The sequence below is a fragment of the Ursus arctos genome, unplaced genomic scaffold, assembly GCF_023065955.2.
Source record: "Ursus arctos isolate Adak ecotype North America unplaced genomic scaffold, UrsArc2.0 scaffold_30, whole genome shotgun sequence".
Lineage (NCBI taxonomy): Eukaryota > Metazoa > Chordata > Mammalia > Carnivora > Ursidae > Ursus > Ursus arctos.
In genome coordinates, this window is record NW_026622986.1 from 14,593,503 (window position 1) to 14,607,834 (window position 14,332).

The window sequence follows — 14,332 nt, forward strand, 5'->3', positions numbered from 1 at the left end:
TGCCCTCCTTAATACAAATTCAATTTCTAACAATGCTCACAACATCTCATTAATACGTTAAATCGGAAGATACAATTTTGGTAGATCAGAAACAGTAAACAATTTCACATATAGTTCAAGCAAATACATATATTATAGTCTACGTATTAAATTTTATTTTTTCTTTCCCCCCATGACGTAAATTCCATGAGAACAGGGACTTGTCTCATGTTCATTACTATATCTGCAGTTCCGAGGACATTAACTGGGGACGTAGTATTTCTCAACAAAAACACAGTGCGTGAATTAATGAATAAGTAACTATTCAAAAACCCCTTGATAATATTTCTGGGTGTGTGGAATTAATATCAGCAGTGTTGGCTTGCTAGGGCTGCCATAATGAAATATTGCGGACTGGGTGGCTTAAACAGAAATGTATTTGGTACTAGTGTTAGAGCTTCCACATATGTATACTGGAGGGGACACAATTCAGCCCATTACAAGAGGTTTATCCAGGCCTTAGACATTTAATAGTAAGTATCTCTTTTCCACTAATAAAAGTTACATAAACTCATAAAAAGTTCAAACAGAAATGAATAAAGGCAAAGTACCTAGTAATTGTGTGGGATTAAGATTTGGGTAAGGTTTTGTCAAGATGGCTGTTGCTTTCAGTTCTTGGAAATAAATTGTGATTATCTCACATTTTAGCTTATCTTACATTTAGCATTCTTGTTTTGATGTGGCTCCATCAAAGTGGAGGAGTCAGAATGGTCAAGTTGAAGAGGTTGTGTAAACATGGCCAGTCTCATCTGCTGCTAATGAAGAGAATGTGGTAGAGAGAAATAAATAAGATCAATTCTGGATAGTAGTGATTTTAGGAAGTGAGATGCAATCAGGGAGGAACGAATTAGAAACTTCAGCTGTGTTGGTAATTTTTATTCATTAAGGTGCATGTTGGGGACATGGCTATTACATGATCTTCATGCCTTATAATAAAAGTTCTGGTGAAAAAAATCCATAATTCTTGGACTTTCATCAAGTTTGAGTTATTGATGACTTTACAGTAACTTTCCTCTGAAAAAACAATTACTAGTAATATTGCTAGTACTCAGAAAAGAGTTTCGAAGTTTCTTTGAATTTTTTTCAGTGAAAAAGCTAAACATTTATTTTTGATATCTTTTTTAGAAAATATTTTTACAATAGCTAGTAAAAATATACTAGTTAGCTGGCATATGATTGGGGTGCTTATCTTCTTCCCTTAAATTTGTATACCGTTCTTCAACATATTAATTATGTTGCACTTAATTTTTGGCATTTATGATTACTGATTTTCCCCTAAATATTTGAATATGGTATTAATAAAACTCTAATATACTAGTGGTAAAATATCTAGATATGATAGTACTGAATAGCAATGTTTATAATTTAATATTAACAAGAAAATGTTATGTTTAACAGAAAAAAAGTTTGATCGGAACGAGCCCAGAAAGCCTCCCGTGCCACTGAGGACTGAACATCCACTCATGGGAATACAGAGCGACAAAAATTTTATAAATACAAATGCAGCCGACGTCATTATGGGTGTGGCTAAAAAGCCTAAACCAATTTATGTTGACAAAAGAACTGGAGACAAGCATGATCTTGAAACCTCAGGACTAGTTCCGAAATACATCAATAAAAAGGTAGCCTTGTGATGTATTAATGAGACCTTAAATGCAAATAATTTAAGTATGGTGTTCATAATGATTATCCATAATATTATTAATAGTGTTCTCACTGGGCAAATTATTCCTCCAAATCTAATGTGGTGTTTGGTCCAAATCTAATGTGATGAAGTTACGGAGAATTTGGAGAGAATAACACCAAGTAGTCCAGTAGAGGAAAACTCTAGTTATTTCCCTTAATTTCAATTATGAATATATTTAACAATTATAGCAAACATTCCCTAAAAGATGTTAATTTTTAGTGTGGTGGAAATTTCATGAACAGCATAGTCATTACTATGAGTCATTACTAAGAAATAACCTTTCGGAAAGTCCAAAGATTTAGTCATCGGGTTGTAGTATCTTGGTAACAGAATGAGGAAAAATGAAGAGGAAAATAATTTTAGAGCCATCCATCCTATCAATGTAGTGTAAATAATTCACATTACAATTTCAACTTGAATGTGTGTGGAATAAAGCAGACCTTGAAAGTACTGTACAATAATCTAGTCCTTTGGGGACCTTCATCTCTATCTGAAAAAGTGCTTATGAGATAGGCATACAATTTTACTGTTGAAAATTATAGGAGCTTCAGGTTGTTTAAATATAGAAAATCTTTAAAATTTAAAAAGCTTACAAAAATAACCTCATACAAAACCTATTTTACTTTGTATACTTACAGAGTGCAAAATCGCTTGGAACACACATAGTAAAATATGAGTGCAAAATCCTCAAGAGTAACAATCCATAGTAATAAGTTGTAGCAAAAAAGAAAGGGAGGACAGAAGGAAGAAAGGAAGAGGAAAAATAGAAATTGCAGCAGTGATGTCTGAGGGGTTTAGTTATCTACCACGATGAATCCGGTGCCTGTTCCAAATCAAACGGGAACCTCGAGGCCGTTGTCGGAGTCCACCACTTATTGTCTGCGAAGCTCTTGTCACTCAATAAGCTAAGACACTTTTGAGAGACCTTAGCAGGTATCTAGGGGTTGGCAGCACGTGGCGATAAAGTTATTTCCAGCTTCTATGAATGCTTCCTCCCGTGCCCCGAAGGCTGCTTATAGCCCTTGTCCCCTACGGGGTGGAAAAACAGAAATCTCACTCTTCTGGCTGGTTCTTTAAGGCAACTTCCAATCCATTATTTGTCCGCTATGATGTAAAAACCCTTCTCCTTTACTGGTTATGCCACCAACTGTCCACACCGTGCCCCTCCTTCTGGCTGCCTTCTGCCTAAGCTGTCCGCTTCAGTACATTTTCTGCCCTGAACAGCAAATTGAGAGCACTCATCATGGAGACAGAAAAATATTAAGTTAGTCTCCCTGTGCTTGTTTACCAAGCCATGCAAACGCTCTGCACCTGTCACACTCTTGGGGTTGCTGGCCGGCATTCAGAGCTCACGAAAGACTTTCTCAACTTACTCGCCACTGCTCAGAGTTAAGTTTTTAAAACCTATTAATGGTAAGTGAGAGATCAAGTCTTCAAAGGGCAATGTCATTTTTTTAGAAAAAGTGAGTGAACCTCATGTTTTAGTTTCAAATAAAATATTGTATGCCCATTTGTGCCATGGGAAAGCATCTGTGAAAACAAACCAGAGCACTGATGGTTGCCTGAGGTCTAGAGCAATGAGAGTGAGACGTCACTTCGAATTCTGACTCCGCCACTTAACCCTGTGAACTTTTACACATTATTAGATTTATCACAGAGTTGTAGTGAGGATTAGAGGATATAAAATCTATCAAGCGCTTGACACGGTATCTAGCACCTAATAGAAGTTCCATAGAGAGTGGGTATTATTAATTATTAACATTAAGAATATGCATCAGCCCTCAGTGACCCAGCACGTGGGAATATTTCAGATCACTGAAGCTTTTGCCCTTTTGCGAGATAGTTCTTTTTCCTGAAATGTATTACGTTATCCCCTTTATTAAACAGAATATGCCAAATATAATCTAATCCTTTTGCGATGACTCAGAATCATCTGTTAGGAGCATCAGTAACTACTTAGCTGTAATGAGGTTTTGCCCTCGGTGTTTCCTGAAATGAGTTGGACTGTTTACCACTGCACTAACTTACCAGAATACTGTGCTCTTAGGATTTATTTGTAGAGTGTTTTGCAACTTGCCAGAGCACATTTATGGCTAGGATTTCAAACTATCCCTTTTTTAGCCAGGATGGGTTAAGTTATGCTTTGGTAACAAATAACCCCCGATTTTAGTAGCTAAAAGCAACTAAGTTTTATTGTTTGCTTATGCTCCATGTCCATTAAGGGTTGGAAGCTCTGCTTCTTGTCCTCATTCCAAGACCCAGGCAGCCCCAAATATTTCCCATCATTATACTAAACAGAATACTAACATGGCAAGTCATCTGTTAATTCTTGAGGCTTCTACCCAAAACGGACAGAGGTCACTTCCACTCTCACTGGGCAAGTCACGTCACATGATCACATCTTACTCCAAGGGGATCAGGAAAGTGTTGTCCCATCAACTGCCTAGAAGGAGAAGAACCAGAATGTTTATGAATAATTTTAATGGCTATCATACTTCTTAACAGCTGCTTCCTCTGAGAGTTTTTCACTGACCTCCTTATTTATCTAAAATAGATCCTATTTCTTTCTTCCCCCTTACTATTCTTTGTTTCAGTTTGGAACACTGATGCATATGTTACTTTATACTCTATTTTTGGTGAGTTTCCCTCACCATAGAATGCACATTCCATAAGGACAGCAACTTTGCCTTTCTTATTCACTGGTATACCTGGAATCAAGTACATTCTTAAATAATTTTTTGAAAAATAAGTAAGGAGTAGATCTGTTTCTGTACACAGTGATATCAAGCATATTTACTAGTCTGAAAAAATCACAACAGATTGCTTCACTGTCAGTCCTTGTAAGCAGCCCAGGAACCTTAAAAATCGATTTTGCATTCCAAAAACCACCTTAAGGTCCCAACTCAGTTTTTACTTAAAGCAGACATGCGTCATGTATTTGTTTTTTTATAATACTTTGGAAGCATTTATCTTCTCTTATATAACAAGAACTTGTAAAAGAGACCTCAAGATATTCAAGATCTTTAAAGGTAAAAGCTGGAGCACCTAAAAGAAATAAAGAAAAGCCAACTCTTAGAGGTGAAACAAGGACTGAGTCATCAGCCAGGAACAGGGGCTGGAAACTTCAGAAGAGAAAAACAAGCAGCCACAATAACAATTCAGATGGTTTTAAAAGACATAGAATCAACTAGTTCCCAATGGGAAAAGAAAAAAAAAAAAACATTAAATTTTGTCAATTTGTCATGTTTTGCTCAAAAAAATCTGTAACATTTCTTTTTCTCCCAATCATTAGTTGATATGTACACATATACAAGATTGCATTCAGGATATTAATTTTTTTTCTGAAAAATTCTTATAAGGATTATGGCGTCACACCTGAATATATATGTAAGCGAAATGAGGAAGTAAAGAAAGCCCAAGAAGAATATGATAATTATATCCAGGAAAACCTTAGGAAAGCAGCAATGAAAAGGCTCTCCGATGAAGAAAGGGAGGCGGTTCTGCAGGTAACTGTTCTGTAATTTATATTCATATGTAGTACTTTGGAACATCTTTGAAAGAATGGTCCATTATCAATGAATATGAAAGCCTGCACCTTGACTTTGAAATCAGAACACTCTCTTTGGTTATGGTGAGGGCTACATACAGCACACTGGCTCTTTGGGGAGAGCAAAAGTTGCAATTAGGAATTATTGAATAATATTTTGTTTCCAAATTTGCGAGCTTCTGTTTCTTCCTGGGGGTAGTTAGTGTGGTAAGGAAGCCTACCTTCTCCTTCAACGAACATGCGTAAGTAAAGTGAAAAGGCATTTTTATTTTCATTGTCATGTCCCTGAATTTTTCAAAACTGATATCCATAAAATAGATGTTTTTCACTAGATGGAGCTCTAGAATAATTGAAACTGCTCCTAGACCAACTTTTTTTGTTCCTTTCCTATAAGCCAAACGTCCAATTTTAAAATAACCAGGTGTTAGGTTTTTTATGTATTTTCCTTGTTTTGAATAAAATAGGCTTAAAAATATATGACCTTATGTGTTTAATGCAAGACTTTTATCTGAAGCATTTAAAATATCTTTACAGAGTATTAATTAAGCACCTAATTGTACTCTTCTATAGTCATGATATCTCTTGTAGAGGTAAAAATAGTACTTTATTCTTACTTTGTTATTTTGAAAGATTTCTACAAAAGTCATTTCTAGTGACCAGAAAATTTTTTTTTCCACATTAACTTCTCTTGAAAATGGATTTGTATGCTGTTATAAATTCTTAACATTTTATTAATGTCATAATCATTAGCAAACATTTACTAAATTCCTGTTTTGCATTAAGTGTCATGCTAAGCCTCAAGGATATTAAAAAGACATAAGATAAAATTCTACTATAGATAATGTCGTAATATAATGGATGAGAGGTGATATGTATATACGTATGTATGTAGATGTGTGTGTGTGTGTGTAGAAGATTGTAAGTTTTATCAAGTCCTAAGACAGAGTATCCACTGAAGGATGTAGGTGGGCCTTAATCTGCACAGTAAAAAGGTCTTCCAGACAGCAGAATTGACCTATGGGCAAAGACTGTGTCTTCTTGTTGACAGCAGTCTCCTTTGTGCCTAACTCAGTGTCTATTATAAACACAGAGCTTTAATATTGGTGTGCTGGAAAGAAGAAAGGAAGAAGGTAGGCAAGAAGGCTGGCAGACATGGAGGTGGGACTTTGGATGTCATTTTCAGAGTACTGGGTTTTGGTCCACCCACCCCCCTCTCTCTCTCTTGCTCTTTCTCTTTCTCCTTCTCCCACTCCATCTCTCTCTAGTTTGAATTCTACCATTTATAGAAAGTACATGCTTTTGTGAAAGCCAGGTTTTTCTATCTAACCAATGTTGAAAAATAGGAAAAAACACCAATGGATAGACCATCCAGACAGAAAATCAATAAGGAAACCTCAGACTTAAACAACATATTAGACCAGATGGACTTCACAGATAGATACAGAACATTCCATCCAAACCAGAATACACATTCTTCTCAAGTGTACATGGAACATTCTCCAGGAAAGATCGTATGTTAAGCCACAAACCAAGTCTCAATAAATTTAAGAAGATTGAAATCATAGCAAGCATCTTTTCCAACCATCATGGCACAAAACTAGAAATCAATTACAAGAAGAAAACTGGAAAAATCACAAACATATGGAGATTGAACAATAATCTAATGAACAACTAATGGATCAATGAAGAAATCAAAGGAGAATTCAAAAAATACTTTGGGGGTGCCTGGATGATTCAGTCAGTTAAGTGTCTGACTCTTGGTTTCAGCTCAGGTCATGATCTCAGGGTCGTGGGATCAAGCCCTATGTAGGGCTCCACAGTCAGTGCAGGGTCTGCTTGAGATTCTCTCTCTTCCTCTCCCTATACCCCTCCCCCCTCTCTCATGTTCTCTCCCTAAATAAATGAATAAAATCTTTTAAAAAAATACTTTCAGACAAATGAAAATAGAAATACAACCAAAATCTATGGGATGACAGTTTAAGAGGGAATTTTATGACAATAAAAATCTCAAAGAAACCACCTAATTTTATAGCTAAGGGAACTAGAAAAAGAAGAGCAGAAGAAGCCCAACATTCTAGAAAAAAAGAAAATAATAAAGATCAGAGTGGATATAAATGAAATAGAAACCAATAAGACTAGAAAAGATCAATGAAAGTAAGAGCTGGTTCTCTAAAAAAATAAAGTACATTAACCTTTAGCTAGACTCACTAAGAAAAAAAAAGAGAGGGCTTAAATAAATAAAGTCAGAAATGAAAGAGAAAAAGTTACAACTGAACACAGGACTACAAATGATCATAATAGACTACTATGAACAGTTATATGCCAACATTTTGAACAATCTAGAAAAAATGGATAAATTCCTAGAAACATACAATCTTCCAAGACTGAATCATGAAGAAGTAGAAAATCTACATAGACCAAGTATTAGTAAGTAGATTTAATCAGTAATTAGGAAACTCCCAACAAATAAAAGTTCAGGGCCAGATGGCTTCATTGATGAATTCTACCAAACATTCAAAGATTTAACACATACCCTCCTCAAACTCTTCCAAAAAATTGAACATGAAGGAATGCTTCCAAGCTCATTTTACAAGGCCAGCATTACCCTGATACTAAAACCAGTCAAGGACACCACATACACTCGCAAATCATAGGCCATAAATATCCCCGTTGAACGTACATACAAAAAACCTTAACAAAATATTAGCAAATCAATTCCACAATACGTTAAATGTATCATTTACCATAATCAAGTGGGATTTATTCCAGGGATGAAAAGATGGCTCAAATCACTCCCCGATTTCAAACTATATTACTAAGATATAGTAATTTAAAAACAATATGGTAATGGCATAAAAACAGACACATAGATGGAAAGAACCCAATAGAGAGAATAGAGAGCCCAAAAATAAACCCATGCATATATGGTCAATTAATTTATGACAAAAGAGGCAAGAATATACAATGAGAAAAGAACAGTCTTTTCAAAAAGGGTGTTGGGAAAACTAGACAACCACATGCAAAAGAATGAAACTGGACCATTATCTTACACCATATGCAAAAATTAATTCATTATTGACTTAAAACTTGAATGTAGACCTGAAGCCATAAAACTCCTAGAAGAAAACATAGGTGGTAAACTCCTTGATATCAGTCTTGGAAATGGTTTTTTGGGCTCTGACTCTAAAGGCAAGAGCAACAGAAGCACAAATGAACAGCTGGGACCATATCAAACTAGTAAGCTTCTGCACAGGGAAGAAAACCATCAACAAAATGAAAAGGCAACCTCCTGAATGGAAGAAGATATTTGCAAATCATACATCTGATAAGAAGTTAATATCCAAAATATATAAAGAACTCATACAATTCAACCACCACCACAAAACACCCCCACACAATCCAGTTAAAAATTGGGCAAAGGGGGGTGCCTGGGTGGCTCAGTCGTTAAGCGTCTGCCTTCGGCTCAGGTCGTGAGCGCGGCGTTCTGGGATCGAGCCCCACATCGGGCTCCTCCGCTATGAGCCTGCTTCTTCCTCTCCCACTCCCCCTGCTTGTGTTCCCTCTCTCGCTGGCTGTCTCTATCTCTGTCTCCATCGAATAAATAAATAAATAAATAAATAATCTTTAAAAAAAAATGGGCAGAGGATCTGGATAGATATTTTCCCAAAGAAGAGATACAGATGGCCAACTGGCACGTGAATAGATGCTCAACATCACTAATCAGCGAGGAAATGCAAATCAAAAAGCACAATGAAATACTACCTTACATCTGTCAAAATGAGTATTACCAAAAAGACAATAAATAAGAAGTGTTGATGATGACGCAGAGAAAAGGGAACCACCTGCCCTGTTGGTGGGAATGCACACTGCTGCAGCCACTGTGGAAGACAGTGTGGAGGTTCCTCAAAGATGAAACAGAGAACTACCAAATGATCCAGCGATTCCACGTCTGGGTATTTATCCAAAGAGGATGGAGACACTAATTTGAAACTATATATGCACCTCCATGTTCACTGCAGCATTATTTACAACAGCCAAGATATGGAAGCCACCTAAGTGCCCATTGATGTACGGATGGGTGAGAAAGATGTGGCATACCTGTGAGTGTGTGTGTGTGTGTGTGTGTGTGTGTGTGTGTGTTATGCCAAGTGAAATAAGTCACACAGAAAAAGACATACTCTATGATTTCACTTATACGTGGAATCTAAAAAGCAAAACAAACAAAACAAAATTCACCGACACAGAGAACAGAGTGGTGGTTGCCAGAGGGGAATGAGGTGGGGGGTAGGGGAAGTGGGTGAAGGGAATCAAGAGATACAAACTTCATATAAAATAAGTCTGGGGATGTAATGCACACCATGGTGACTATAGTCAGTAATAGCGTATCACCTATTTGAAAGTGGCTAAAAGAGTGAATCTTAAAAGCCTTCATCACAAGAAAAAAATATTCTGTATCTTTGTACAGTGACATTGTAACTAGACTCGTGCTGATTATTTCACAACATATACAAATATCAAATCATTATGTTGTACACCTGAAACCGATATAATGTTATATTATAACAAAAACAACAACAACAAAAACAGAAAACGAGAGGAAGAACTTCCCTCAGAGGAAAAGGCTCTTCGGTCCTGTGTCTTTTTGGCTATAGTGGATAAGCAGCCCTCAGTTTCCTAATACGGTCACTGCGGAGTTTGATAGAACAATAGCAGACTCTTCCTTATATGCCTTATTAGCCAGGTAATATAGCTGCCATGGTAACAAAACGACCAGCTCTGCTCCTGACAAACCCTGAGTCATGTTTCCCTCCCTGGTTCAGAGTGGCACACGGCACTATGACAATATAGCTGTATGTCCCTGAATAGGCCACATCCTGCTCATTCTTCATAAAATAACAGTCTCATTCTACCTAAAGGATCATCTGGTCTAATGATTCCACACTTCTCATCTGACATATGAGGATATAAAATGCAAATATATTAAGTTTTGTTCATTTATCTATTCATTCACTATACCCGGCCCAGGGGATACTATTGTGAGCAAGACAAATGCCCTCTTTACTGTCGGTGAACTTAGAGTTTGGTTTACATTTGCCCTTGGTCACAAAACTATCCGGTAGCTACACAGGGATTAAAGCCCACATCGGCCAACTCCTGGGCCAGCGCTTCCCCCACTACAGTGTCACACGTGCACGGGAAGTGACGAAAGGAAGCTCTGTCGGTCAGAGATCCCGCAGGAAATGCAAGGCACCCTCGGCAGGATTCTGAAGGGCGTTTATGAAGGAACTATTTACAGAAGGAAAGCAGGGCTAAGGGAGCCAACAAAAAACCCCGAAGCACCCCAGGATTAAGGACCGTGGAAATCCATCACCACCCTAGGCTCAAAGGGCAGAGGCAAGAAACAGTGTTACCAGAGCCTGGTAAGATCTGGAGCCTGGAAGAGGGGCCGCTGAGCCATGCTGCTCTCACAGACACGTGAGCCAGAACTAGGGTCCAGGTAACATTAAGGGAGAGGAAGAAGAAATGCCCCAACCTCTCTCTCCTCCCACCAGTGTTGAACTTGGACTCAGAGGCTGGAGGGCGAAAGAGTGGGGGGCGGGGGAGGGGATGGCGTGGGCAGCCACCTCGCAACACCCTGCCTTAGGCCCAGAGCAGGACAAGGAGCATGGAACTGAAGGCACTTCTTCTTTATTTTATGACCGCTTCTCCCTACTTGAAGCTTTTCCCAAACTAACAATAAAAACATAAAATAAAATAGAAGAGAGAGAAGTCAATTAAGAAAAAAAGAAAATCACTATTCCTGCAATGAATAAAAGATTTTTTAGATGAACTAACAAAAATAAGTCTTAAGAACAGCAGAGAGGCTATGTCAATATAATATATGAGTTACATGTAGTTCCCATCCCTGCCTGTTGACTTTGATCCAAAGGTTTTTGTGCACACCAGCAGATAAAGCAAACTATCCTTTAAAAGATAAAGGCTACAGAGAAAAAGTGTAGCTGCTGTGACCACAGAAAATGTGGACATACCACTCAAGTAGCTATGAAAAACCTTTGATAGTTGAAAGTGTATAAATGCATAGATTTCCTCTGTGCAGTAGGCAGCCCCGTGGGGCACCGTGGAAACAGATTTCTCATTTCACAATGAAAAGCTATGAAAAAAGAATTCTTCTGAGGACCTCTTTTTGGAATACATCTCATACACTATGAAGAACTGTACTAACCCATCCTCCTCTTTTTAAAATGTAACCTGGATATTTTCCCTCTTTCTTTCCCTTTCCTTAAAGCTTTCATCTAGTCTCACTCAATAAGGGTTCAAAAATCTGTTGCCCTTTCCCCGGCCAACAGTGTGCGCCGTCCCTATCATCATTTTTACCTAAGCATAGGAATAAACCTCTGAAATGTTATTATCCCCTGAAAGTTTCTACAAGATTAAAGTTGTACTATGAGGGCTTATTATGAAGATGTTACTATGTAAGATACTTCTCATCTTTTCTTACACCTAAATATATAGCCATGGATTTCAAGGACCATCCCTTCAAGGCAATATTTTAAATTCTACTTTCAGTTAGACTTTTTGTTTTTGTGTAAATAAAGTGATTTGTGTACCCTTAGTAAATAACAGAAAGTGTTAATTTTGCAAAAATTTCATGACTCGAATTTGATTAGAGGTTTCAGCCCGTTTTGTCAATGGGACCCTCTAAGTGCACTGTGATAAGAAATGGGGACTAGGCAGACGAAAATAACCTTTATTGCTCCTTAGAGACCCCTAATTTTGCATTTGTCAGCTTCTGAGAATATAAAACATTAACTACATTACTGAATTAGCATGTGTGTTACATTTAACGACATCTCAGTCATTTCGGGTAGACGTTAATGGGAAGTATAGCCCCCTTGACTATATGAAGAGTTCTTTCTAATATATTGAAAAAATACACAAAGGATCATCTCTTGTTACATTGAATTTTGGGCATTTTGTACAATTCCATTTAAGCCAGATAGAAGCAAACGTGCAAGTCCAAATCAGGTCTTTTGATGAATGGGGATAATGGTTCAAAACTAAAATTCTAAAGAAAAAAACTAAAATTTTTATAAGAAATAATTTCCTGTTCAAAAATATGTCTTGCTTGGGGTGGGGGGCGGGGACATCGATTCTCGTCTTTACCAAAGCATTTGCTATGAGCTTCGTTTCATACTACCCCTAACTCTGCATACGCATATTTAATGGCAAAAACAAGTAACAGTAACATGAAACACAGAACAAATAAATACTCCCTCTGGAAATTGAGCGCGCAGTGGAGGACAGGATTTGGCCTCTGCACAATATTTTCTGTTACTGTAGCCAAGTACGCAATAAATACATATCGTTTTGTTAAAGTTATTTTCATCAGTTTCCTTTACCTAGTTACAGTTCTCTTCACCAGTACACTATATATTTTTTTAGCCAGTTACATTACTTTTGCAGTTACCGTAGTATTCACAGTTCTCATCCCCTTTGCAGGGGCTGAAGAAGAACTGGGAAGAGGTACATAAGGAGTTCCAGTCCCTCTCGGTGTTCATCGACTCCATCCCAAAGAAGATCCGCAAGCAGAAGCTGGAAGAAGAGATGAAGCAACTGGAACATGATATCAGCGTCATCGAAAAGCACAAGATTATTTATATTGCCAATAAGGAATAATGGAGTTTTTAAAAAATATATATAGTCATTTTCACATAGGGAAAAAAACCGAAACTTTGCTTTTCAAAGAGGAAAACACTGTGAAGAGAATAAAAATAGTCTTTACCAAAATGCCGAGGCAATGATTAAACAGTATTCAAATTATTCTACTTAGGTGAGAGAAAATTTTTTTTTTTACCAGCATTAGGTTTTCCCCGTAGACACGGAAGTTTGATGTGGCGTGTTCCAATCTGTAAGGTGATCCATTATTTTTATGTACTTGTTTCACACAAAGATTAATTTCTGGGTGCTAAAGAATATCGTCAGCACTCGGAACTTAAGATTTTTTCTATACTGCATGATACAAAGAGCACAGCATTAAAGACTGTGAAGTATTTTGAATGGGACACACCGGCGCATGCTTTCTTCCTACTCCAGCGGGAAGACAGCTGCACGTTCAACAGCATACGGTCTCTCTTAGTCTATGTCATTTGCAGCTCTTCCCAAATACCGTCAGTGTCCGTAATGCTAGCTATGCCGAAGGGCTCGTATTGGGAGGAAGAAAAATGAAGAAGGCAACCTAAAGTCAAGAAGACAAGTTAGAAAATGCATCACTGAGGATAATCAAAGAGAATAGCCTTCTTCCGGGCATAGCAACTTTTAAAAACTTTGCCACTCAATATGCTTTATTCCGTAATTCACTATGGATGTTTCACTAAAATGGAATGTTCCTTTTTCTTTTTTGTTCCTCTGTATCTATTTGGTGAATTCTGAAGTTTCCTTTTGTATGACTAATTTATTAAGCAATAAGTTTATGTGAGTAGAGCTGTCTTCAACTCAAAATAAGCATCTAGGGAAAGTCTAAAAGGAAAAGATTCTTGTGTGAAATTTTAAATTAGAGAAATTCAGTAGCACATGAAATACAAAATATCAGAGCAATAACAGCTGCTTACACTGATTTTTATCTCAGGGGCGATAGAAAAAAATGGCATTTTCTTTTTAGCTTTTTCACAAACAGAATTTGAGAGCATTGTAGAAAAGCTTACTTTAATTAAATAAAAATGGTTCTATACAAATGTTTTTGAAAACTCACTTTAAACTTTTTTCACATCTTTTTATGAAGATCATTTCTGTATTTATTACCTTATAGCAGATACAAAACTAAGGCTAGTGATTATCCAGAATGGTTGCTTGCTATTTAGGATAGCTGAATATCCATAACAATAAACCCCAAAACGTATAATAATAACACAATAGAAACTCATTTCTTGCTCACGTAACAGTACTGTGCTGCGAATAAATGAACAGGAACTCCTTTGCACAAAGTTGCTCAAGGACCCAGACTTACGGAGCGATAGGCTCTGTTCTTTCCAGAGTACAGAGTGTTGTGTGCAGGCCAAGCC

General features: G+C 37.2%; 1 protein-coding gene and 1 long non-coding RNA gene across 2 annotated transcripts in view; one reads left to right on the forward strand and one right to left on the reverse strand.

Moving 5' to 3' along the window:
* Nucleotides 1-13,624, forward strand: part of ENKUR (enkurin, TRPC channel interacting protein) — a 24,021-nt gene extending 10,397 nt beyond the window's left edge. Inside the window, exons 3-5 of the mRNA XM_026478924.3 lie at nt 1,438-1,661; nt 5,086-5,232; nt 12,774-13,624. Coding sequence (XP_026334709.1) covers nt 1,438-1,661; nt 5,086-5,232; nt 12,774-12,950 — 548 coding nt within the window. The 3' untranslated portion in view covers nt 12,951-13,624. The remainder of the gene's footprint in view (nt 1-1,437; nt 1,662-5,085; nt 5,233-12,773) is intronic.
* Nucleotides 1,157-13,625, reverse strand: LOC130542163 (uncharacterized). Its single transcript, XR_008956522.1, has 3 exons — nt 12,742-13,625; nt 4,034-4,169; nt 1,157-2,755 (listed from the first exon to the last, which is right to left on the reverse strand). It is a non-coding gene; the product is annotated as an uncharacterized LOC130542163 (long non-coding RNA).
* Between the last annotated feature and the right edge of the window lie 707 nt (nt 13,626-14,332).